The 27,071-nt window shown below is 42.4% G+C and overlaps 1 protein-coding gene across 3 annotated transcripts in view; it reads left to right on the plus strand.

Annotated features, from left to right (window-relative positions):
• LOC145413852 (carbohydrate sulfotransferase 4-like) overlaps window positions 1–27,071 on the plus strand; it is a 610,328-nt gene that overhangs the window by 58,218 nt on the left and 525,039 nt on the right. For 2 of the 3 annotated variants that reach the window (XR_013899769.1, XM_080283518.1), the window contains exons 1-2: window positions 24,230–24,280; window positions 26,477–26,618. Coding sequence is in view for 2 of the 3 variants with exons in the window: in XM_080283518.1 (XP_080139644.1) it covers window positions 24,246–24,280; window positions 26,477–26,618 (177 nt within the window). In the remaining variant the exon portion in view is untranslated. Of the gene's footprint in view, window positions 1–24,229; window positions 24,281–26,476; window positions 26,619–27,071 lie in introns of those variants that run through there. The other variant, XM_080283520.1, reaches the window with a different exon arrangement.

Below are 27,071 nucleotides of genomic sequence, written 5' to 3' on the forward strand. Positions count from 1 at the left end.
TCACAGCCCAGTTCAGTTCCCAATCCATACATGTGTTGAAAAGAGTGGGGACAAGGACATATCCCTGTCTTACACCAGACATTACTGGGAAGAAGTCAGATGTTCTCCCCCTTCCTCCTACTCCTGACATCACTCTCAGTGTTTAATTACAAGCCAGCAATCAGTCGGATTATCCCTGTTGGGATCCCACGGAGTTGCAGGAGTTCCCATAGTACTTCCCGATTTACTGAGTCAAATGCCTTTTTGAGTTGCACATAGGCTGCTAGCAAACCTTGTCGAAACTCAAACGATGTTCCACAAGAACTCAAAGAGCTAGGACATGGTCAACAATAGACTTCTTGGGCGTGAATACGGATTCCTCAGGCCTCTGAAACTTTAGCAAATAGTCCCAGATGCGCATCAGGAGAATATGACCAACAACTTTGCCTGGCACAATGAGCACTGTAATACCACAGTAATTACTGGAGTCATGCTGGTCTCCTTTCCCTTTCCAGACAGGGGTAACCAAACCCTTTGTACAGTCGGGAAGAATGATGCCAGTCTGCCAAACGGCTTCTATGACTGCATGTAACCCCCTGATCATGGCTTCGTCCCCAGCTTTGATCAATTCTGCTGAGATGCCACAAACACCACCTGCTCTATCACTTTTCAACCTAGCCACTGCCTACTTAATTTCATTTAGTGAAGGCACGACTGCGTCAACTGATGGGACAGCAGTCAATGGTTGTGCACCAGCTGACGGAAGCTCTCCACTGAGAGGTTCAACCATTTACAACTGCTCAAAGTACTCAGCCCAACGAGCTCTATGCTCACATGCCCCTGACATAAGCGTCCATCTGCTGTCTGAACAGAGTTAACCTGAGAGGTGGGCCGTGGGTCTGGAGTGGAGTTTCTTCAGGGCTCGGTAGGCAGGTCGAAAGTCATTTGCATGAAAATGACCTTCTACCTCCTCAGCGATTTCCCAGACATACCTCTCCTTGTCCCTTCTCAGGGAAACTCGTGCCTGTTGCAAAAGAAGTCTGTGCTGTTCCCAATCCCCAGCTAGTCTGGCAGCACGACTCTCCTCAACTGTGGTCAGCATCCCCTGCGATATGAATCCCTTCCTTGATCTTGGTCGGTCTCCAGTACACTCATCAGCTGCTGCCAGGGTAGCACGCTTAAAGGTATCCCGTCGTTCAGCAGGATCCTCAACAACAGTGAGCACTTCAAACCGATGTGAGAACGCTACTGCGTGTTCATATGTACACTCCTCATCCCTGAGTTCCTCAAGATGGAACCTTTTTTGGTGGCATCTTGAGAATCTCTCAGTTTTGATTTGTAGCCTTCGGCTAGCAACAAGTCTGTGATCAGCAGCAAGGAACTCTGCACTCCTGAAAACCCAGCAGTTCTGAAGGATCCTCTGGTGAGTACAAAAAGGGATGTGATCAATCTTCTCAGAAACCCCTCCGGTATTGGGATTATCAAATCCAGCGGTGAAGATTTGGCAGCTGGAACCAGGATCCAGCAATTCTTAAACTTATTTCATTTTGCGAAATCCAGAAGGTAAGAACTATTGGAGTTACTGGTTCCGGAGCCATAGGGACCTACACAATCCATGAAGCCCTCCCTTTCAGTGCCAGTAACTGTGTTAAAGTCGCCCACGAGGGACACAAGGGGCACTGTTCCACAGCAGAATCAAGTCTGGTGTAGAATATCTCTTTGTCTTCAAGATCACTCATTTCAGTTGGTGCGTACACTGCAATAAGAGAGATGAAGCCTAAGGAGTGCTTCGATCTCACCAACGTTACACACTCTCAAATCCCTTTCATTTACACGTGTGTGTGTGTGTGTGTGTGTGTGTGTGTGTGTGTGTGTGTGTGCGTATCCATCTAGAGCTCTTAAAAGTAGCAAATTAGATGTCTGAAACTTTACACACACACACACACACACACACACACACACACACACACATTACATGGGCTTCAAAACTGTGCACCCTGGTACTAAAACGTATTCCTAAATAAGCGGGTGCATATGTATATAATACGCTCAAAAATCTAAAGTAATGAACCAATTGCCACCAAACCTGACACACACAAACTAAACTTTACTGGTGAACATAAATTACGTCTGATTTGTTTTGTTCTGAATGTGTGTCAGCTCCTAAACAGATCTCTCCAGTCACACGTAACTACAAGGTAAAGGGAGATCAATGGTGCAGTGGCTAGCATATCCAGCCCCCAAATGGAGAAATCTGTGTTCGATTCCCGTGCGTACAACTACTACTACTACTACTTTCCCTTCTCTTCCCCGGCTACGTTTTTGCTCCTTCTCCTCCTCCTCTTCTTTTTCCCAGCAACAAGGGTACGAAACTGACGTCACCACAGGAAGACCTTGCCCCTCCCATCCCGTTGTCAGGGTCACGGGTGGGAGGAGAACGGAAGAGGGGAAAAGAATATTGGAAAAAGAAGAAGAGGAGAAGAGGGGGGGTGGGAAGATGAGAAGACAAAAAAAAAAAAAAAAAAAAAAGATAATGAAGAACTTGGGGAGAAGCAGGAGGAGGAGGAGGAGGAGGAGGAAGGGGCGAGTAGGTACAACTGAGAGGCAGGTGGAAGTTAAGTACTGGGTCGCAAGATCGAGTACGTGTGGCAAGGAGCAATGCAATTATTTAAGTATTTATATTTCATGAAGTCCTTTACTTTGATGAAGTCTTTATCCTTCTATTCTTGCTACCACCAGGTGACTGTATTCAGCTCAGGGATCATCCTTCCAACTGGAGAGGTTAGACACAGCCTTCAGTAATCCCTTCACTACTGGGGACTCTTTTTGAACCCCTCCCCCCAGAAAAAAAAAAAATCGACTGGCAGTAACAAGAATATACCGTGAAGTGCGTTATCGTAGTGCAGTGGTTAACTAAACTGAGCAAGTTGTGTGTGTGTGTGTGTGTGTGTGTGTGTGTGTGTTATGTCCAAGGAAAGAAGTAAAGGGCGTCTGTGTGTGCAGTGAGAGTGTAAGTGTACATACCTTCTCTACTAACTCATTGTGTGTAGCGGCGGGTGAGAAGAATGACTGTGTGTGTGTGTGTGTGTGTGTGTGTGTGTGTGTGTGTGAGGGAAGTATACCTTAGGATAATGCTGGGGTGAAGGTGGAGGACGGGATGGGAAGGACTGTCTATTGTGGGATGACGGGAAAGAGAAAGAATGAGAGGAGGAGGGGAAGGGGGAGTATGGGGAGAGAGGGGGGGATGATGAAGGGTAGGGAAGAGGGGATGATGATGTGATGGTAAGGAGGAGGATTATGTGGGGGAAGGGGAGGATGATGTGGGGAAGAGGGGGGTAATGATGTTGGGGAGAGGGGGGATTATGATGTGTAGAAAGGGATGATGATTCAGGGGAGGAGGGAGGAGGATGTAGGGGATAGGATGTAGTAGGAGAGGAGAAGGAGGATGTGGGAGGAGAGGGCTGATGATGATGTGAGAGGAGAGGGGTGATGATGTGAAGGAGAGGGTGGAGGATAATGTGAGGGAGAGGGAGAGGATGATGTAGATGGAGAGGGTGTAGGGGAAGACAGGGTGGATAATGTGAAGGGAGAAGGAAAGGATGATGTGAGGTGAGAGGGAGAGAGGAATGATGACTTGCAGGGAGAGGGAGGATGCTGATGTGGGGAGTGGGGGAGAATAATGTGGGAGGAGAGGAATAATTATGTGGGGAGAGAGGGAGGATAATGGGGAGAGGGAGAATGATATGAGGGGAGAGGGACGGTGATATGAAGAGAGAGGATGAAGGGGGAGAAGGGGAGAATAATGTGAGGGAAGAAGGAGAGAATGATATGAGGGGAGATGGAAAGGGTGATGGCGGGGGAGAGAGGGAGAATAATGTGAGAGGAGGGGTGAAGGTAAGAGAGACATATCGCATATAGTAAAAACGCTAATATCATTAGGCTACACTACTCTTGAATGTGAGATCCCTTGGAAGAAATACAACACAGTCTCACATATCACCGCTTGGGCACTAATACGGAATCGATATTATGTAGGATATTTATTTTGTTTGTGTGTAGGATGATTGCTGAGCCCCAAGGAATGGACAGCTTAATAAATTCCTAGAGTCGGATAAAAACAAAAGTGAGATATGTTGGTGTGTGACGACATTTGTTCATCCATGGGATGACTAATAAGCTTCAGGGAACAGGTCGCTTAGCTCATGCCCAGGATGGGATTCACGGGAAGACAGGTGTTGTTGTGTCTTCATCCAAGCATACACCAAACAGGTGACAACCTAACTAGCATTATTATGGGTGTAAAATACGACCAATGAAAATCATATCTGATATTTCATGGTGGTAGGTAGTGGCACCATCATCCACTCACATGATGTTGTGCGCCTACTTGTTCATTCACCTTTATCATTTTTTGTCTGTGTCTGTCCTCCTCTCTTCCTATTTCTTCCATCTTTCCTGTCACTTTTTATTACTCTTTCCTTTTCAGGTGGTTTCACACTGAGTGACAAGCCAAGTGGTTTCCTGTAAGACAGGAAACCATGTATAACGCTGGGTGGTATCCATATAACCAACCCATATGTGTTCCCTACGTGTCAACAAGTGGGTTGGCAGAGTTAGTGCCACTCCCCGTAAAACAACTAACTCAACGACAAACTGCTACCCCTTACGGGATTCTGGCGTCTCTATAGACAAACAGACAGTTACATATTTCGCAACTACAAAGACACTGTAAAAATTAAAGATCCTTTATCAATACTTCCCCAGACAGTGCGGTTTTCTTTTGTGACGAAAATACGTAGCACTCTTTTATTAGCAATTTATTTTTCATAACGCACATTAATATCGCCTCCTTGTCTACTGTTTATTTTTTTTTTATACCGATATAACCTACAGTAGTTTGCGTCATGAGGAACACACTGAGGTGGTTTGGCCATGTGGAGAGGATGGAGGGTGAAAGACTGACGAAGAGAGTGTATGTGAGTGAGGTGGAGGGGGGAAGAGGGAGGGGGAGGCCAAGGATGAGATGGAGGGATGGGGTGGAGAGGTATATGAGAGAGGGGGGTGTGAGTTGGGAGCAGGGCAGTGAAATGGCGGGGGACAGGGCGACTTGGAGGCGATTTGTTTGTGGCCACCCCAAACGGGATTGAGGCGTCTGGCAATAGATAGATAGATAGATAGATAGTTTGCGTCAGTCGCACAGAAAAGGATATTTAGACTGTAACTGACAAAGTATAATTTGCATACAGAGATATATGACATCAAAGTCAACCATGATACGGCCTACTGTGTTACAGTAGTTGCTTCAGTATTCATCATGTTGAGTAGAAGCAATGATCCCTTAACCCTTTCGGGCCTGGCTAATCGCGTTTTGGTTTTTTAAGAAAATTTTACCTTGTTAGCTATAAGCAATCCCCTCAGGTGGGGCTACACTAACCGCACTGCTTTTCTTGTTGCAATTGTGGTCTAGAACCGCGAATTATATAATATTTGACAACCTTCCCACACAATGCTTCCCAAGCTTGGGAAAGTATTCGAAATCCGCTGTTTACCTCTTTACTTGTGGGTGACGGGAAAAAACTCATGTCAGAGTCTTTTGGTACTTCATATATATATATATATATATATATATATATATATATATATATATATATATATATATATATATATATATATTTCGTAAGATTAAACAAGAGTGTGGGTCACACTCAACGCCAACGGATATGTTTAATCCAATCATGGAATCCAGATTTGTGGGATGATACATCTGTTTGACTTCTGAATGCCAAAATCATCGGGGAAAAATGTTAAACGCAAAAAAAATTTCCATAATCGTTATCACATACCAGTTTTACCCCATGCCAAAATATTATGATTAAGTATACAGGCAAACTGTGGAATCCATTAGTGAAGCGCGCTATCACACAGTGGTGGAATGCCACAGGTTTTGCTTAAGAATACGACCGTTTATTTTACTCTCGCTAACGCCTGGTATTGCTTCATCATGTTTGTCAGGGACGGATACTCTTTTAATAGTACTTCACGTCCGTTAAGTGCATCTCACACCAAAAGTTACGCTAGTCACGCTACGTATGTGTGAAACGTGTCGAAGCTGAGCATACTCAGTGAAGTATAGGCTAACTCATACCAGAAACTACCTTACGTGGCGTACCTGTACGTAGCGTAGCTTCTGGTGTGAGACAACCTTAAGTGTGTTGTGAGTTAGATGTGAATATAATGTTTACGTAGGTGTCATATGGATGTAAAGAAAATATCGCTAGGACAGCTGTAAAACAGGTGTAGTAGGTTACATAATGAAACCCGCTACTCCCACATCCGCTCCACACCCACCCCTTAATGCCGCCTCCGTAACCGCACTCCTAGGCCACATGTACGTAGGGTCCAAAGTACGCCACACTCACACTGTTTGTTGAGGCAGAAGGACAGATGATGGAGTGAGATAAGATTGTAGTGGTGATTCTGGTGGCAGGTGAGGATGGTGGTAGAAGAGGATGGCTGTTGTAAGGATAGTGGTAAATTAAGATGGTAGTACATTAGGATGGTGGTTGGGACGATGACGGTATATTTAGGAGGGTGACAATGAGATGAATTAATAACAATGGTACTGGTGGTAGGTGAGGATGGTTTTAGATAGAGTCAGTGAGAGGTGAGGATGGTGCTAGATGGGAAAAGTAGTAGGTGAGGAAGGTGGTAGATGGAGGTACTGGTAGGTGACGATGATGGTAGACTGAGGCAGTGGTAGTAATGATGGTTTAAATGATACTAGTTTCTTTACAGAGAGAGAGAGAGAGAGAGAGAGAGAGAGAGAGAGAGAGAGAGAGAGAGAGAGAGAGAGAGAGAGAGTGAGAGTTTTATGCCAGTGCTAGGTGAAGGTAGGGGAGCTCAAGGTAATGCCACTTCCCTTACCACATAACACCTCTCTCTCTCTGGCTGATGCTTTCCTTATCATAACCCCTTCACTACGAGAGTATCTTCCTGAACAGAAAAACACCGTTTGGTGGTGGCAAGAATACAACAGAAAGTCCATCATCGTAGTGAAGGGGCTGATGGTGGTTGTCTTAAACCCCTTCAGTTCGAGAGGTCCTTCTACAACTGAATAAAATCGTCCAGCGTTAGCTACAATAAAACAAGACTTCATTGCACTTAAGGGGTTAATCATTTCTCTACGAGAGGTTTTATAAGCCTACCAAAATCGCCAGGCGGCAAAAAAAAAAAAATACGTCTTAGTACTGAAGAGGTAACCCCGTCCCTACGAGAGGCTTCATTAGGCAGGATAAAATAGTTGGACAGTAAAAAGAACATGATAAAGCAAAGCGTCGTCGTATTGAAAGTTAAAGCCCCTGAGTGTAAAACGGTCAGTTTTTCCTGTTCTTTGAGTGGTGGAGTTGTAGTCAAAGCGGAGTGTATGAGGGAAGGTGGCATGTCCTGGGAAAAGGCGTTGTTGCTCAAAACGGACACAAATGGTAATAGTAGTAGTAGTAGTTGTTGCTGTTGTTATTCTAGCTGTTGTTGTTACTGTTGTTTAGTCCTTAAAGGTGAAATTTCAAGGTTAGCAACCCACTCGCGGCCTTTGGTTCCTTCTTCCTCGCATAAAAAAAAAAAAACTCCCAACAGCCTCAGCTTTAACAGCTAAACAATGTCATACAACTTGCATGGACAGAGCAGATGTGACTATGGGCGTAGCGGTAATGGTTTTAGTTATGGTAGTATGGACCTGTTAGACAAGACTCCAAGGTGACCTCAAACAACCCTTGTCCACCCCTCCCCCCTGCCGACACCGTCCACCCCTCCTCCACCAGTACAACCCATCCTTTCCCCCTCCCCTCCCTCCACACACCTCCCAATTCCCTCCACCCTCTTACGTAACTCACCCGACTCACCTTCACAGGGGGGGAGGAAGCGAGTTCAACACAGCCGTATTTACTGGTGCAGGAATTATACCCACATACTGATCTGTTTATTGGCAGCAAGCGGCAGTTTCAGCTGGACTTGGACTCCCTTGGCTCCATACCTGAAAAGGCACTAAGTCAGTCGAAGCTGTTGAATTTTCATAATATACACGGTTCAGTACGGATTCTTCCGTTTGAAAAGTTCACGGCAATGAAATCGAAACACAGATATACCTTTGTACTAAGACGTCAAGTATAGGAAAGCAATGTATGCTTACTGTTGTATTTTTATGAGAAATAATTGTTTTAATTTTTCCCCGGCCATTCGTTCAAGTCACAAAGGCCAATATCACATGGTGTACTGCCTCCTATCCTACCCACCATCCTAAGATCGTCCAACACACTCTCCTACTTCCACGTCACCCTTTTTGTCGTCATCACTTACACATAAAAATTCTAGACATCTGTGTCACTATGCAGGGCAAAGTTAGACGATAACAGAAAGTACTGTCGTTGACTTAAAAGATTCGCTAACACCTCCCCTTCAGTTATTTTTGCCTGTAACACTAAATTATCCTTTAGCACAGTATTGACACAAATCATATTGATATAAAAATATATAAATAATATGCAGTAGAAGAGAACATTAAGATTTAACATGCAAAATAAACAACAAAGGAAGAATTGCTATGGACTTTCTTTAAAAAAAAAAAAAAAAAAAAAAAAAAAAGCAACGCTTTACTCTGGAATATAAATCGCTAAGACAGATATGCAACGAAATTTCCTATATCAACTACATTATAGGAGAATGTTAATGGTTAGGCACATCGCTAAGGAAGAGCTGCTACAAAATCCCCAGTGCCGAAGAAAGCACGGCTCAGTGAGAGAGTAATGAGGGTAAAAAGGACTGTAATGACGGGATGCGGTGTGAATGTGGAGCAAAGTACCATTCTGTCTGATCGCGGTCTGAAAATGACCCTCAGAAAATTGGCTCTCGCTTTCGTTTCGCAGTAGTGTGTAAGTTACGGAGGTAAGTACAGTACCATCCTGCTCCCGGGTGCGCAGCTCTTGTTTACACTGAGCAGGAGTGTTAACCATGACTACTTAGCGTCTGTAGTAATATGTTCTCCCCCACATTACCGTCATTTAGTTCCTTGTGTACCCTCATTACCCCCTCATTAAGCCGTGTTTTCGTTGATACAGGAGACTTCGTAGTACCTCTTCCTTAGCAATTTTGCATATTACTCCTTAATACTGTCTTGTAGCTTATTAATGTCGACATGCATCAGTAATATATACACGAACATTATGAAGATATAATTTGTAGAGTAGATCCCTGAGAAAGAAAAGTTACGAAATCTCCAAGTTAGCACAAGAATATATTTCATAGATACTTGTGCTGGACCCTTCTCTCAGGTGTTTGCTTATTACAGGCAGCAGACTAAGGATTAATACCTGTCGACTGCACGAGGGTTATTAAGGCAATCAGTTTTGGCTACGTCTCAGTTACCCCCTAAAATACAGCAAGCAACAGTCTAACTGAACAAACTTTTGTCCAAGAGTCTGACCGGCGCAAAAATGAAACTCAGGCTTCTCTGTTTGTGAGCTGGACGCGTTAACCCATGAGCCACCACCTCCTCATTTCTACCTGACAGGTTAGAGTAGGTGAAGGGTGAGGGGTAGGAGGGGAGGTATGAAGAGGGGGTGGGGGTGGGGATGGCTGAGGGGAGTGGAAGGATGGCAGACGGTGAGGGGGAGTGGAGTGGGATGAATGCCAACAACTATCACCTTTATCACAAGTGCATTACTTCGGGCTAAAACACACACACACACACACACACACACACACACACACACACACACACACACACACACACACACACACACACACACAAGAATATTACGGTACAGAGGGCAGAATAAATCGGAAAGGAAGAGGTGCTGCAAGTCTCCTATGCCACCGGAAATACAAGCGAGACAAAAACGAGCTAAAACTGTTTCCTTTTGTTTGTTCCTTGATATCACAATTATTGAGGTGTGTGTGTGTGTGTGTGTGTGTGTGTGTGTGAGTGTGTGTCCCTAACGTTTTCTTCCCAGCTGTTCATTACATGGCTCTCTGATAAGGTGCCTCATCGATTCACGTAAACAATACTGTATAGCATTACTGAAAAATAAGCTAGTGACATGGACAACATTATCTTTACCAGTTATCATCAACATCACCATCACCATCATCATCACATTTCCTTCAGCCTGGCGCCGTCCCCTTAAAATTCTTTCTATCTTCCGACGACTTCATTAAGCTTACAATAAATTTTTCCAGCTGGATGGGTTATGCATTGCCTTCATTGAGTCTTCATTATCAAACGGGCTCTCCTAAACTGGAAAAATATCGCACAGTAGCAGCAAGAATAAGTTGCAATAGTCGTGAGTAGTTATCTCACACACACACACACACACACACACACACACACACACACACACACACACACAAATATATAAATATCTATCTATCTATCTATCTATCTATCTATATCTATCTATCTATCTATCAGTGAGGTAAATACTTTGAGGTTTGTGGGTGCCTCCACCACCCACATCCTCACAAACCTTAATTAACTGCAACGGTTTCTCTCACATGAGCAATACTGTCTCGCGGCGGCATATATATATATATATATATATATATATATATATATATATATATATATATATATATATATATATAAACATTAATCCGTATCCTATCGACTCTCTGTATTCCACATACAATCCTCAGCAGCCCCATCTCCATTGCTCTTACTCTTGACTTTTCATTTTCACGCCACTATATATATATATATATATATATATATATATATATATATATATATATATATATATATATATATATATATATATATACGCGTATATCCACAAAAACGACATGTTAACCTCATATGCTGTATGGCCACATAACGTTTTATTTTCCCGCGTTATTTCAACTGGTGTACGGCTGCAATATACTTCATACATATTTCACGAAGTGTGGAAACAGTGTAATCTACACAGTCACTAAAGGCTAACACTTTAAAGAAGGGGAATTTTCCATTCCATTGTTGCACCAACGAGTATGCTCCGTTCACAGTAAGTCTAGATATTTTTACACTTTGCAGCCTCCACCTGCACAGCCTCCGTTATCTTAAACGCCCCTCTGTCCCGCTATCTGCTGTCTGCCGCCCTGACCAACAGCCACAATTCTCTCTCTCTCTTTCTCTCTCTCTCTCTCTCTCTCACACACACACACACACACACACACACACACACACACACACACACACACACACACACACACACACACACACACACACACTTGGCACAGACAAGTTTGAGCTTGTCAGTTATGTGCACATGCATGGGTGTGCAGATTTTTGCATACACACATAGGAATTAAGTATATAGCCTAGTTCAGATTTCCTTCTTTCTTTATAAATAAAAAAGAAATAAAATGTGAAAGCATTAGGTTAACATTAGAATTAATATGTGGCTGTATGCTCTGCCTTTCCATTTCCAACCTTCTACTTTCTGGCGATCCTATGGAAGGTCCTTCAGAACTTTTACATCCTGAAAGATGCTACTTCTCACTTTTTTCCCGTTAGGTAAAAGCCGGAGGGTCTGGAGGGTAGGAGAGAAAGCCTTCTGCTGTGCTATCGTTTTCCCCTACTTCTGCAATTTGAGTATGTTTTAGTGTTAAGACCGGACCGCCTCGTAGGGACCGCAAGGTCTGTGTGGTATGTATCAGTATAACTCACTCTCTCTCTCTCTCTCTCTCAAGGTCTGTGTGGTCTGTGTATCAGTATAACTCTCTCTCTCTCTCTCTCTCTCTCTCAAGGCCTGTATGGTCTGTGTATCAATATAACTCACTCTCTCTCTCTCTCTCTCTCTCTCTCTCTCTCTCTCAACATATCCTAACCCGTTATTTTTTTTCATACTGCGCGTTATTTTTTTGCTATTTATGCATGTCAGGTGGATCTAGAAAAGCCTGTGACATACTGGATAATAGAAAGGCGTCCATCCATCCATCATCCAATCCTCAGTTTCCCTCTCACAAGCGTAGGGGTCTGGGGATAGGCTATTTAGCCCAGATATTCAGTCGAGGATAACGAATCACTCGCCTGAGAGACATTGTTAGCAATAAACCCTAACCAGTCCTAGGATTTCAGCCTTTGTTGACCACATTCAGTTGGATCGTCTCAACCCACCTGACTACGAGGCTGTTCTTTTATTGGCTATATGGTTACATCTAACGTAGTATAAGGTCTTTTGGATGACAGGATACGATTTAGTTTTGATTGGATGGTAGGCGTCCTCTCCACGTACTGTACAGTACATTACTGTGCAAAATAAATCGGTGATGGAGGTGGCACAGAGCCTCCTAAGCCCACGAATGGACAGTTATGCAGTGCGGCAGACACAGGGAAACTCTTGTACTAAGGAGCACCCGACGCTACATGAAAAAGTGTTGGGATACATGGTAATTCACGACACTGCACGATATATGAAGTATTGGAATATATGATAACACATGACATGGCACGATAAAGTGCTGGGATACATGATACAGCGAAATAAGTGTCATTCTGGTTCGTACTGAACAGTCTGTGGTCACCAAAACTATGCTAGGAAGCTGAGATATTTGTGGTGAACCTGTGGTTGGAGGTGCTGTTGCTGGGAATCATGATGATGATTAAGATGATGATGGTGCTGGTGTGGTGGTGAAGACTGCGATCTAAATGAAAAAGAGTGAGAAAAAAGCGCTAAAGACGATGAGCCTGCAAAACCTGTACCTTCCAATTATTGTTAAACAAAAGAGAGCTCAAATTAAGATGCTTCAATTTAGAGATGCGTGACATACTGCACACTGAAGGTCATAGCCACACAGAGAAACATCCTGGGGATGAACGATAAATAAATAAATGAATAAATAAATAAATAAATAAAAGCAACAAACAATTCTCTGTGTAGAAATCACACCAATTCAATGACGTATTGTTCCACACTACTCTTGCTACCACCAGATTAGTTCATACAACGTAGGACAGACTTTTAGTAGTGAAGGGGTTAACGAAGGCTGTATTAAGCTCCTCCCTTTCGAAAAGTATCTTAAATGCGAACAAAATCGTCTGGTAATGACAAAAATAGTAACAAAAAACGGAATCACACTGGAACGAAAAACATCCAAAGGACAGACAGTTGAGTAACCACGATCTTTTTTGGCCAATATGAGATGACTTTATTCAGCTTAAAGCAGTGCTACGTCCGTAATGTTATAAAACATAATTCTCATGCATGACATCGCAGCATTTTTCTTTATCTTTAGAGTATTTGAGGAAAATAAGCCACTCCATAGCCAAGTGAAGTAGACTGATGGCAGCTTCAGTAAAAGAATTTCTCACGTGAGACTACTGCTTACTGTGTGTATGTGCGTGTGTGTGGGGGGTGAAGTTGGCAGACAGGCAGACATCACGCAGGCAAGCAGACAGATCAGACAGTCATCAGTAGTGTAAGTGGGTTAGATGTGTGTGTGTGTGTGTGTGTGTGTGTGTGTGTGTGTGTGTGTGTGTGTGTGTGTGTGTGTGTGTAAGACTGGGAGAATGGTGTAGAGAGGAACGACCGGTAAAGTACAATGCTTTATTCCTTTCATCACCCCCTTGCCTTCTGTAGATGTCTCGTAGTGACGGGGTTAATGTACCATAATGATACGTCAGGAAATTTACGATATAGTGTGAGTCCTATTCAGTGTACCATAATCATACGTCAGGAGATTAACGATTGTGTGTGGGACGTATTCTTGTTGGCTTAAGAGGCTCCAGGTAACTTTTCCTTACCAGTTTATTTATGCATATATTACGCTGATCTCATGCATTTTATACGGAAGAAAGTCAATATACAAAAGATTTACATACTGTAAAGGAAATAATTTAACATGCGAAAAAATCATTAACAAAAATGGCTAACGAGTAGTTGGGCTAGGAAATCTCGTATCTCTTCTTCCTCTGCTATTTTTTTCAGTTACACCTTACCCTTTTGTATGGCACTAATGCACATTATTTCGATATAAAAACATGAAATGCCATATAGGATAACAATACGATGTAATAAACAAAATAAATGGCTGAGGAAGAAGTGTTGGGAAATCTCCAAAGGGAAGGAGAGTATTACCAGGTTCCAGTGTGCCTAAATTAAAATAACGCAAGATGGTGTTAGCGTTAGTGTAGTTCCTCCGTGTGGCCCGCACATGCTACACATGTGAGGTTTGCCAGTTACCGCTCATTACACAGGTCACTGAATCTCATAAACTCGCACAAAAAATGCTTTCCTGTGGTAATTTCCCCTCAGTCACTCGTCCATATTTCAAAGTCTGTGGGGAATTTGCTTTAAACATTTTTCCTGTATACTCTATGGAGCTGTGTGCTTTTGGTATTTGGCTGTAAATGAGTGATAAATGTTGACTAGAGCTACCTAGGTATGTTGCCTTATATGATCATAATTTAACTTTTCCATGGTCGCGTCTCTAGTATTCCATTCCTACTGACGCTAGACGATTTTATTGAGCTTCGTGAGCCAAAGGAGCCTCAGTGTTTACTGTCACCGTTAACCCTGTAATAGTTAGGACAGCTCTGATTTTCTGTTCCGGCTAAGGTCTGAGGATTAGATTCAGATGAGTCATTCGAAGTGAGTGTTCAGTGTGTGTGTGTGTGTGTGTGTGTGTGTGTGTGTGTGTGTGTGTGTGTGTGTGTGTGTGTGTGTGTGTGTGTGTGTGTGTGTGTGTGTGTGTGTGTGTGTATTTTAACCAAATAACTCACAGTATTTATCTGGACTTGATGGAAGGGTTGAGGGACTGACCTCCTGACTTTGAGAACGGTACACCAAATGTCAGGGTCACACGGCAAGGTCAATTTAGCCAGTTCAGATCCGATTTAGATTAAACCTGGAGGAAAAGATGTGGATAATGTAGGAATTAATTTATTCGACTTTAAAAACAATCAGAGTTCAAGGTCACTGGTCAAGGTGAAAGATTCTATACCCTATAACTGAAATGTTTTTTTTTTCATTCATTCATTCATTGCCAGACGCCATGTATCCCAAACGGGGTGGCCAAGGGCTTAGAGTTAATTGTTTTACAGGGAGGGGCACTAATCCTCCACCAACCCCACTTGACACGTAGGGATGCCAACAGCATCTGGTGTTTCCAGGCGGTCACCCATCCAAGTACTAACCAGACCCAACGGTTTTATCTGTTATAAATCTAATTAGGAGGAAGGGTTGAGGGTCAGACAGTGACAGAAGAAATTAGTTTTGAGAACAACAGGTCAAGGTGAACTTAAATAATCTATATTCTATTTGAACCAGATATGGTGAGAGTGTTGAGCGTCAGGCAAGAATGAAGTTACTCGATTTTACGAACAATCAGTCTAATGTTATAGTTACAGGGCAACGTTGAATGTTTGGCCGTTACAGCAACCAAAGAACCCAGTTGTAACACTCTGAGAGCCCCTTCCTCAGTTCTTGGTATTCTCAATCTCTCTCAAGAATGGAAAGAATGGGCGATAGGAGACTGACAAAGAAGATGTACAGATGCGAAGTGGAGAGTGAGAGGATGGGGGAGGCTTAGGAAAAGGTGTGAGGATAGTGTGTGAGAGACAGAATCACAGAGGTATGAACATCCGGAAGGGTGAGAGGCGTGTGTGGAACAAAGCAAACTGGAAAGAAGTGGTACGTGGAGGTGGGGGAGGGGGTAACTTGCTACCAATGATACATAAAAGGCAAGAAGTAGAGCGACTGGGGTGAACCGCAAATCAGAGTGGCAAGCTCATGGATGGCCTCAGACTGCTTTGTGTACACCATTACATACGACAGCTGAGAGAATGAATGTGAGTAAACGATGTTGTTTTCTCCGGATTTCCGAAGATACCCCGAAGGAACGGGTAACAGCGAACATGCATTATAAAAAAAAAAAAAAAATCCAGACGATTTTATTGAGATTACAAGAGCGCCGCGGTACTGAAGGGGTTATACAGATAACCCTTCAAGTTCGAAAGGTTCTCTGAAGTTTAGTAAAATCATCTGGTGGCTGCAAGAATAAAACACAAACGTTATCATCGTACAGAAAGTATTCTGTTTACGAGTATGTATTTTGAATACTGTTCTTGATGCTGCCAGACGAATCCATTCAACTTGGAAGAGTTCCCTCCGAGAGAAAAGTAAATGAGGGTAATATCTTACCCCTCCAATTCGAAAAGTCTCTCAAAAGGTAAGTTAAACTGTTCGGAAGTAGCAAGAATAAAATGCAAAATACATCACCGGACTGAAGGGAAAATACGCTTCTGTCATTTACCGACTGTGTTTGGGTAACATTAAATACTAGTTTCATCCCAGCAGTTCGAAAGATTAGGCCTACAGTACATACAAGAAATATGCAATATACACTTCGTTAACCCTCTCATGGATGAGATATCTCAAGCAATCCATTCCATTTGACATCTAACGATTTTATTCAGGTACAAATCGGTCGTACGATCACAGTTGTTAATACTGTCACAATCATTCTCTCGTGGTCGGAAATTAGACGAGTTTTTCCAGCTGAGTGAGCCATAGGAACCTGAGTGTTAACCTAGTATCAGTGTCTATAAGGTACTTTATAATCTTAACACCAATTTATCAGTTTGCATACCTGGTAAGAAAAATTATAAATAGAATTAATGAGATGTCCTTGTTTAACTCTCAGTCTCGTATGACTAACTACTAGCTGAATATAAAGGTCTGGCGCTCGCTGGAATGAAATACTGAAGCTGACCCAACCATGAGCATACATTTGTAAATGGTAGCTGGAACAAAATACTAGAGCTGTCCACACCCTGAAAAAATGAATTTGTAAATGGTCATCAAACTGTATTCTGCCATAATTACGTGAGGCTGCCAGATTACACATGAAAAAAGCAACATACACCCCGTTAAGGTTATACCGTTAGCCTATGCGTGCGGACCGGTTATTTATATGCCAGCCTGTGACATTATAATGGTCGGCCCTGTCGCTTTCTCTTCCGCAGTCCTACATATTACGTCATCATCATCATCACCTTATTATACATACCTTAGTTCGGGTACCATATATCATCATCATCATCATCAACCTATTCCACACATCTAATTAGTCATCATCATCATGAACATCATCATCGTCGTCACCCTAATTCACACACCCAAGTTCAGTTATCATATAATTATCATCGTCATCAGTAATAATAATAATAATAATAATAATAATAATAATAATAATAATAATAAACATCATCATCACCATCATCATTTTTAACACACCTAAGTACAGTTAGTTACATCATCATTATCAACCCGAAGAGCAGTATTCTCGATGGCATGGGCTGCTTTGTGGCACTTCCTTACCGATTTATTTTGTAAATAAAGCCTTAACAGTATCGTTTTAACACCCACACAGTTTGCATCAGTAACATACAAAAGGATACTGAGGTGTAATAAGCAGAATGAATCGCTAAGGAAAAGGTGTTACAAATTGTCCAAAATCACTTAGAGATTACCCTTTCTATCACATTTAAATTTACTACCCGTCATTAAACTTGGATTATGCTAAACTTGTTGCGTGCAATCTCTGCAATCTCTCTCTCTCTCTCTCTCTCTCTCTCTCTCTCTCTCTCTCCCACCTGATTGATTTATTAGGCTCAGGGGATATTTCTCGTAGTGAAAGGGTTAAAGTTGAATTCAGTTAACCGTTTCAGTACCATAAGATCTAGTCTTATTTTCTTTTTCCCCTACCGCTTGACGACTTTACCCCAATTTCGGGAAGATGTCTTGGAGTAAAGGGGGGTAGAGACAAATAAATCAATCCTTACAGTACAATGGAGTCTTATTTTAGTTGTCCTCATGATTTTCCTTTTCTGTCTTTTTTTTCTTTTCGCTTCCGTTATGATTTTTTTTTCTTTCATTCCTCGCTAATTCTTCTCTGTTCATTTCCTCTCGCTTTCCTTTCTCCTCCGTTTCCTCCTACTGCCCTCTCTCGCAACATATATTATTCTCTCGCCCTACTTTCTCCTTCGCTTTCTCTCCCTCTTCTCCCCCCCCCTCTCTCTTTCTCAATCCGTACAGTCCTCATGATATTCCTTTGCTGTCTTTTTTTCCTCGCTTCCTTTATGATCTTTTTTCTTTCATTCCTCGCTAATTCTTCACTGTTCATTTCCTCTCGCTCTCCTCCTCCGTTTCCTCCTGCTGCCCTCTCTCGCAACATATTTTATTTTCTCTCGCCCTACTTTCTCATTCGCTTTCTCTCCCTCTTTCCCCCCTCCTCTCTCTCTCTTCTTTCTCCTCCGTTTCCTCCTACTGCACTCTCTCGCAACGTACAGTTTATTATTTTCTCTCGCCCTACTTTCTCCTTCGCTTTCTCTCCCTCCCTCCCTCCCTCTCTCTCTCTCTCTCTCTCTGAGGACAGTCCTGACTCTGACTAGATCATCTCTGAATATTGCATTTCCTTTTTCTCAATTTGAATATGATTATCTCTGGATTAGACTAAATCTCAGTATTAGTTATTTCAGTAGTTATATCGATTGTGTTATAATTATTTCACAAGAAAAAATGTGTTATGGTGTAAGGATGAAATAATTACTGGAATATTATAAAGCATGATATAGGAACGTTGGGTCTGGTTTGTACTTGGATGGGTGACCGCCTGGGAACACCAGATGCTGTTGGCATCCCTACGTGTCAAGTGGGGTTGGTGGAGGATTAGTGCCCCTCCCTGTAAAACAATTAACTCTAAGCCATTGGCCACCCCGTCTGGGATACATGGCGTCTGGCAATGAATGAATGAATGAATGATATAGGAACTTATATTCATGACATGTTCATTTATAGACATTTCTCTGGTGTGTGCTGTTTATACTCCCAGTAACTGTATTTCTGCTAAATATCTCAGGCATTATAAGTATGTAAACTTCTAAAGAGAAAAAAAATGTGTTCATTTGAATAAATTATTAAATTTTACAAATATTTTGTAGTTTTGAACATAATCTATTTTTTTTTTTTTACATTCTGAAGACAAAACAATATGACATAAATGTCCTTAAAACTTGAATAAATAAAATTACATACAATTTATTTGGCAAGTTATCATCATATAGTAAAACAGATAGAACCGGCAGCCATCTTGGAAACCATCTCGCATTCCCAGCTTACAGTACTTGGCTTCCAAAGTTGTGTACCTGGACATTGTTCCTGATAGTCCAAGGATTAAAATGGTATGTTACGACATTTTATAACAACCCATGTCTGGTTGACCAGCAAAAACGGCTTTTGCCCCCTGGGAAGGTGTACAAATATACAACTGTTACTGACAGACCATTTCTAATATCGAGAACATTTTCGGAAGCGTCCCGCAAGCAATATAGTATACCACTAATAGGGCAGGACGGTGGTGGTGAAGGAGGTGGTGATGATAATAATGATAGTCGTGTTGATTATGATGATAGCGGCGATGAATATGGTGATGATAATGTTGATGTACATAATGATGATGATGATGACAATCGTGGTGATGATGATGATGATGATGATGATGATAATACCCGTGCTGCTGCTGCTGCTGCTGCTGATGATGATGATGATGGTGATGATGATGATGACGAGGAGGAGGAGCAGGAGGAGGAGGACAATTCAGAAAGCTAGAGCATTTAAATTCAGCCATTGCAGTGAAAGGATTAGAGACGATGTAAGTCCAATATCTGCGTAAGGATTTCAGGCTTAGAAGAGACTACTGATATAAAGACTCTTAAGAGAAAGATATAGCCATGAAAAAACGCGTAGATACACAGAGAGATTGAGAGATGTTCGCCGGTGGACAGAGTGATCAGGTAAAAATGAGAGAAAGAGAGAGAGAGAGAGAGAGAGAGAGAGAGAGAGAGAGAGAGAGAGAGAAATAACGTCCTGTAAGTCTACTTTCTCCGGGTTACATAATCTAAGGAAAGGAGGATTTGGTGGAGGGAGAGTATGGAAGTGTGGAGGAAAAATAGGAGAAAGAGAGTGTAAGGGGAGCGTAAGAAAGTGAGGAAGTAGGAAAGGAAAGGAAGAGAACTGGATGAGGAAGTGTGGAGGGATGTATGGAACAAAGAGAATGTCTGGAGACAGGATGAAAGTGTAGAAGGTACAGAAGGGAGAGGAAGCAGGGAGAGAAACGGTGAAGGGAGTGTGTGGACGGGTCTGGAAGAGTATGAAAGGCTGGAGGTGAAGGAGGTTGTGGTGAGAGGTTGGAAACTAATGGAAGGGGGGAAGGGGGAAAGATTGAGGGTACAGGGGTAAAAGCGAGAGGGAGGATAACGGGATAATACGGCCGGGTAATGGGGAGGGAGGGTATGGAGGTGAGAGAATATGTGAAGGGAGAATACTGACAGGAAATAAGGAGAGGGTATGGAGGGTACAGAAAGTATGGAGGGAAAATAAGGATGGGAAATGTGGAGGAAGGATATGGGGGAGAATGTGGAGGGAGAATCGGAACGGGAAATGAGGAAAGAAAGTGGGGAGGGAGAATCCGGACGGGAAATGAAAAGGATAGAAAGTGTGGAGGGAAGGGAAGGAGCGTGAAGGGAAGGTGAGGGCAAGGACCAACTCAAGGCTAGGTGGGCTGCACTTCCCCACCAGGCATATTTCTGGGCCCCAGGGAAAAAATTCAACACGCTCAAACACACAAAATTACTGGTTACTGGAATATTATGTCACCTGTATCTTTTTCCTCATTATCTTTTCTTTCTTCATTTTCTTCTGATTACTATTATTTATTATTATTATTATAATTAGTAGTATTAGTATTAGTATTATAAAAATAAGTGTAGTTAATTAGTTTTTCATAGTTTTTTAACGTATTCGGAAATCATGACTTATTCTTTCTTCAGCACATTAATGTACTCTTACGAGATTCGCGTAGTGAATGGGTTACCGTATTAGTGGTAATAATAAATATTTAATATAACATCGGGACCAGTCACTAACATAACCTGCTATACCATTATTTAACATATCAACATTTATATCTGTTTTAAATCAGCACTATAATAATCAATATTTAACACAACAGTTAATGCTAATCATTATTTAAAGTAACATCCGGAGTAACTGATACTGCAGGACGGGACTATTTTTGTTTCCTGAACTCAAAGCAAACACGCAACCCTAAGCGTTGTACAGTGTAAGTGGCTTTGGAGGTAACACCTGTTCCTTAACATATGGTGACATGTATGGTATGGTATGTTGGAAGATTACTGGGCCTTGGTAGCAGTCTGTGAAGCTTATGCTCACCCCCCATATATATATATATATATATATATATATATATATATATATATATATATATATATATATATATATATATATATATATATATATATATATATATGTATGAATGTATGTATGTATGTATGTATATTATCTGAGCGAATTTGAAAGAGGGAGGAGGCGAGGTAGACCAAGGAGAAGGTGGAGAGATTTGTTGGATGAATGTGTGAGGAAGAGAGGTTTGGAAGTCGGTGAGGCTAGGGAACTGACAGGAGATCAAGCTGGCTGGATGAATGCTGTAAGAAGTGCATGATCAGGGATTTGGCACCCTTTTTTTAACGTGGCAGCGTCTGGACTGACTCTATTGGATACGATTATGTGAAGCTACAGAACGTGGTGAATGTTTTTGGCGTATCCGATAAAGCCAGGATTCCGAGGGCTTGAATGATGAATGAATGAATCGTGGCCCATTGGATTGGGCAAATTTGGGCTGTCTGGACATTGTTACTCCTCACCCTGCCCTAGGGTGGGAAAGGAGGTCCGGATGATGATGATGGTATCTCTCTCTCTCTCTCTCTCTCTCTCTCTCTCTCTCTCTCTCTCTCTCTCTCTATCTATATATCTATATATATATATATATATATATATATATATATATATATATATATGTGTGTGTGTGTGTGTGTGTGTGTGTGTGTGTATTCTGCACATTACACCTCAATGTCCTTTTGTAGCCTACACCTATATTACTCATGCTATGTCCAAGTCAAAACGATATAAACGGTACAACTATTACACACAAGAGAATAAGGTGCAACATGTCGAATAAATCTGCTACGGAACCTCCCCTGCGTCAGCAGTACGGCTGTTTTGCACACCTGTCACTGTACACGCTAGGCCACTCGGGCAGTTAAAAAGACTGGGTGAGCTCTAGGTTACCTGAAGGTGAGTTTTTCTCCAAAGAGTGTTTACGTGTCTTGCCCCAAGACCATTCGTTAGCTCAAAACATCATTATATGCACAGATGGAGTTGACACAACAAAACTCAATAATCAACATAACATCGCAATGTTAACGTTAGACTAAAATTAATATTTCCGATGACATCGGCGCTGCTCAGCATTAAAAATATCATAGCAAGCACCCTACATCCAAAAAGACATTAATCAGTAGTTATAGTAACACGAGATTAACAAGCACATATCGTTTTGCAGCAGGCAGTATTTAACACGACTGCGTAAAACATAATAACCCCGCGCTCAGAGTCCCGTTTTCCTTCACGGTGACACGCCTCCCGTTAGAGCGGTGACGGAGCCGCGGCGGGAAAAGTGTCCATTGTTCTCACGGCAACTGTCATGCATATTAGCTGCAAGGAGGGTTTTGACGTGTTGCGGTGGACGATGCATGTTGGGTGGGGTGTGCAGAGAGAGAAAGAAAGGGAAAAAGAGGGAGAGGGGAAAAGACTGAGAGGGAGGAAGGGAAAGGGTGAAGGACTTGTAGGGGAGAAACAGTTTAGTGAGGGATATTTTTATCGTGGAGACGGGAAGTGCTCAGTAGCCTGTGTGTGTGTGTGTGTGTGTGTGTGTGTGTGTGAGAGAGAGAGAGAGAGAGATGGGGAAAGCACTCTAAGGGGGAAAGCACAGTGACAAGAAACGTAAATTATTCTTCCGAGAGAGAGAAACTTCAACTAATATATCGCCCAGCTATACAAGATCGTTAGCCGGAGAACACCCTGGCGAGTCCATACCAGAGGAAGGGCACACGAAGAGTGTTTTACTCACTGACTGCTTGGAAACAGCTCAGCAAAACCGTCTGCTGCCAGCCCGAGCAAAATTTGTAACAGCGTCCATAGCAACAAATTTTTTTTTTTTTTTTTTTTTTACCCTCTGATTAAGATTTGTTACAGCAGACCAAATCGTTTGGTGTTTGCCTGAACATAATACTCAAACAAAACAATCCCATATCAATAGTCAACCCAAATCAACAATTGTCAACCAACATCAACCCCAACCGACTCAGATTAACCAAAATCAATTTAAATATACCAAACTGACTGTAAAGCAACAAAAGAATTGAGATGTTTTTTAATACTTAGGTGTTAAGATTTGTCACTGTTAAATGAAATCGCTTGAGTAAAATACAGTGGTAGACTGGAGTGGCTGGGAGAAACCTACATCCTGGTCCCTGGCTCGACCCTTAGAGGTGTAATTCATTAACAGAGAGCTGGCGATAGTAAGTACAAAATCGTCCAACAGTAGCAGGGATGAAACAGAAGAGATGTCCTCGCATGTAGGGAGTTATCTGGGTCTGTTTCTTCAGTACCAAGATCAAGAGCACTGTCTTGACCTTGTTCAGTACAAAACAACGGTGGTGGTATCTGACAACAACGATGGTACTTGTGACAAGAGTGATGGTATTTGTGACAATAGTGGAAGTATTTATAACAAAATGGGTTATATTTATAACACCACTGATAATATTTGTGACAACAACCGTGGTATTTATGACAACATGAGTGAGTGCATGAATTATGACCCTACCTCTGCCCTGCAAATGTGGCAATGCTAATTACCTGTGCACACCCCTTCCTCCCTCCCTCTCTCTCTCTCTCTCTCTCTCTCTCTCTCTCTTTCTCCAGGTGTGGAAAGCAGTCATGCTGACTAAGGCTGTGTGTGTGTGTGTGTGTGTGTGTGTGTGTGTGTGTGTGTGTAATTATGAAGTCAGTAGTATGTATGTCTAGTGCGGGAACACATCACTCTCCACATCACGGCTTCCTTACACCAACTTAACACCTTCGATACCATTAGCCTCCCCTTATTGGAAAAAATATACTGAGAGCAAGAACATGATAAACAAAAAGTGAAAATCACTTTTTTTTTTTTTTTATGCGGACAGAAAGATCTCAAGGCTTAGAGACTGTTTTAACACTTTCACTACGAGACTCTCCCACACGCAGACTATAATAGGAGGATGATAACAAGACTCAGATAAGACGTCAATGCAGTGAAGGGGCTGAAACCTGTGAGAAATGCGTCGGGTGCTGAGCCGTCGCCTCTTGTACAGGTTAAGGGAAATACTCTAAATGACGTAGAAAGTTTCCTAGCAGCTCTCTCTTAGCGATTTATTCTGCATTTCACACCGTAATATCCTCAAAACGACGTCAACAGCATAAAAGAGAGTGTTATGTTGAGACATGTCAAATAAATCTCTCACAAAGAAGCGTACGAAGCCTCCTATGCCACTTAGAATACAAACTCCGACACGGCTAGATTCTCAGAACAAAAAGATCGATAATACCGTAGTTAAAAAGAAAAAGAGTGTTAGGGGAAGTCGGTTATGTTTAGCTCATTTACTCTTTATAGTGTGTGTGTGTGTGTGTGTGTGTGTGTGTGTGTGTGTGTTTGTCCTTTGCTTTACCTTCGCATTTAATTCCCCGAATCCCGCGAAGGTGATATGTACAGCCGCGGACAATACTATCGATCTTCTTTTCAGGAACATTTCTGAAACATGTAATATTCCGAAAAGTTTGTTGAGGTTCGAAAATCTCATCACTTGGGTTTCGAAGATCATTGCTCACTTGTCTCGTTTTTCATCATTAGGAGGTGGATCGATACTGATGTCCGGAAATGTAAAATCGAGGTCAATAATTGTAAAAAAAGGAGGTAAACGTATGGTCAAAATGTTTCATTTGGAGGTAGCCTACTGTCAGGGAGTATGTTGTCAAAAAGAGTCAGTGGTAAAAGGCACTAATTTCCAGAACCAATGACTCCAACATATCTTTTGACCCCGCCCTAACACCCTGCACCAGACTCTCAAACACAACTTTTGCCCCTAACTGTACAAAACTAGTTAAATCTGTTATGAATAATTCCCATTAATGTTTCTTCGCCCCAAGGAAATCAGTTTTATTGTATTTTATTCCAGGATGATTTAATTAAGCTCGGGAGTGACTTCGAAATGGAGGAGTTAAACGCGCTTTCATTAACCATTTCAGGACTATCTACGAATACTATCTCTAGCCGATTTTATTCGGTTTGGAAAAGCTCTTAGGTGGTAGGTGGGAGCGCTCACCATCCACTCACACGATGTAGTGCTGCTTTGGGTGTCTGCCCTTTCCTTCCTTCCTTCCTCTTATGTCTTTCATTCACTCTTTCTTTTTCCTTCTGCCTATGGCTGACTCTACACTAAGTGACAAACCAAACGGTTTCCTGGACACCAGGAAACAATTTACTACGCTGGGTGGTAACCATTTAACCAAATTATGGCGCCTGGTGGTTTAGTGGGTAAGGCGCTCCAATCGGATTGGTCCTGTGTAGCTTTATATCCAAGGGGTAGTTGGGGTTTCTTGCTCACGTAATGCCACTCAGGGATGAGTGAGGCTGGTCTCTCTCATCTTAAATGTCAGGCCCATCTTGCCTAGGCCCGGGCTCCTACTCTCCTCATAGGAAGGCATAGGACTGGATGACGGATTGACGGATGGAAAAGCTCTCTCGTAGTGAAGCGATTAATGATGGTTGTGCCTTAAGGCCCTTCAAAACGATCAGTGGGCACTTGCGGTGTTAGAGTATGGTAATGGAAAATGCTTGAAAAATGACTGTGTAGACCTGATGAACTGGAACAGCATCCCTGCTTCTGCCCCACTGTTAAAAGCACGTTTCGTCACCATGCTTCGAAACTGCTAAGGAGTGAGCTTGTGCACCACACGTGCCCCGTTATCTTATGGAAAAGCCTTAACCCCCTCCTGTTCAAAAAGTCTCTCGTAACCCGAATAAGAACCGTATGAGGATAATACAAAACTATGAAGTATGATCGCCAGACTGAAAGAGTCAGTGATCCTTGTGCAGTCGATAGACATGAATATAACCATTTGTACAGGCGATGGGCATAAATAACCCTTCGCACATTTGATACACAAAGGCAATCCTTCGCGTAGTCGCCAGGCATAAAGTTAATCCTTCATGCACTGGACTGGTATAGGTCTAACCCTTTGTCCAGTCGACAGGCATGTCTAACCCTTCGTCCAATAGACAGGCTTAAGTCTAAACTTTCGTGCAGTCGATAGGCATAAAGTTAACCCTTCGTGCAGTCGATAGACATCAGTCTTATCCTTCGTGCAGTCGACATACATGAGTCTAACCCTTTGTAAAGTCAACAGGCATGTCTAATCTTTCCTGCAGTCGATAGGCATATGCTATGGCTAACCCTTCGTGCAACTGACAGGCAATAAATCTAACCGTTCTTCTTCTTCTGTGTGTTCAGGAGGCAGCCGGGTCGTGTGTTGCTGCTGGGTCTGACCGGCACTTCCCTCCTGCTGTTCCTCGTCAACCAGGCGAACCTCACCGCCCCCTACCATCCACACCACGCACCACAGCCACCGCCCTACCCATCACGACGCATACAGGTGCAACATTTGATTTTATTAATTTTGAATAAATATCATTTCATGAGTTCATCCTCGCCGTCCCCAACCGCCCACATCACGCAAAACAACAACCGCCCTACCCATCACGTCACATACCAGTCACACACAGTTTTGCTCTGCCTCTTGAATAAATGTTTTTTTTATTATTATTATTATTATTTCGTTCAACGGCGTCCTTATATACTTGAACGATTATTACGTTCTCTCTCTGGTACTGGCTACAGACTCTCTCATTAAGAAGCACAGTCATTCCATGTACTTCAAAACAAATTTCCACACAACGCATCCATCACTCCAAACGTTTTCCACACTTATACCCATCCGTGATGCATAGGTGGGGGTGGGTTACTTTCCAGAATTTAAAAATCGTTTTCCCCCTTTTGGGCCTGTAAATATATAGAAATGGAATCTAAAGGTGAATGTAGGGAAGAG

Source organism: Coenobita brevimanus, chromosome 97, assembly GCF_032717465.1.
Source record: "Coenobita brevimanus isolate Jiangsu-jjx chromosome 97, ASM3271746v2, whole genome shotgun sequence".
Taxonomy (NCBI): Eukaryota; Metazoa; Arthropoda; class Malacostraca; order Decapoda; family Coenobitidae; genus Coenobita; species Coenobita brevimanus.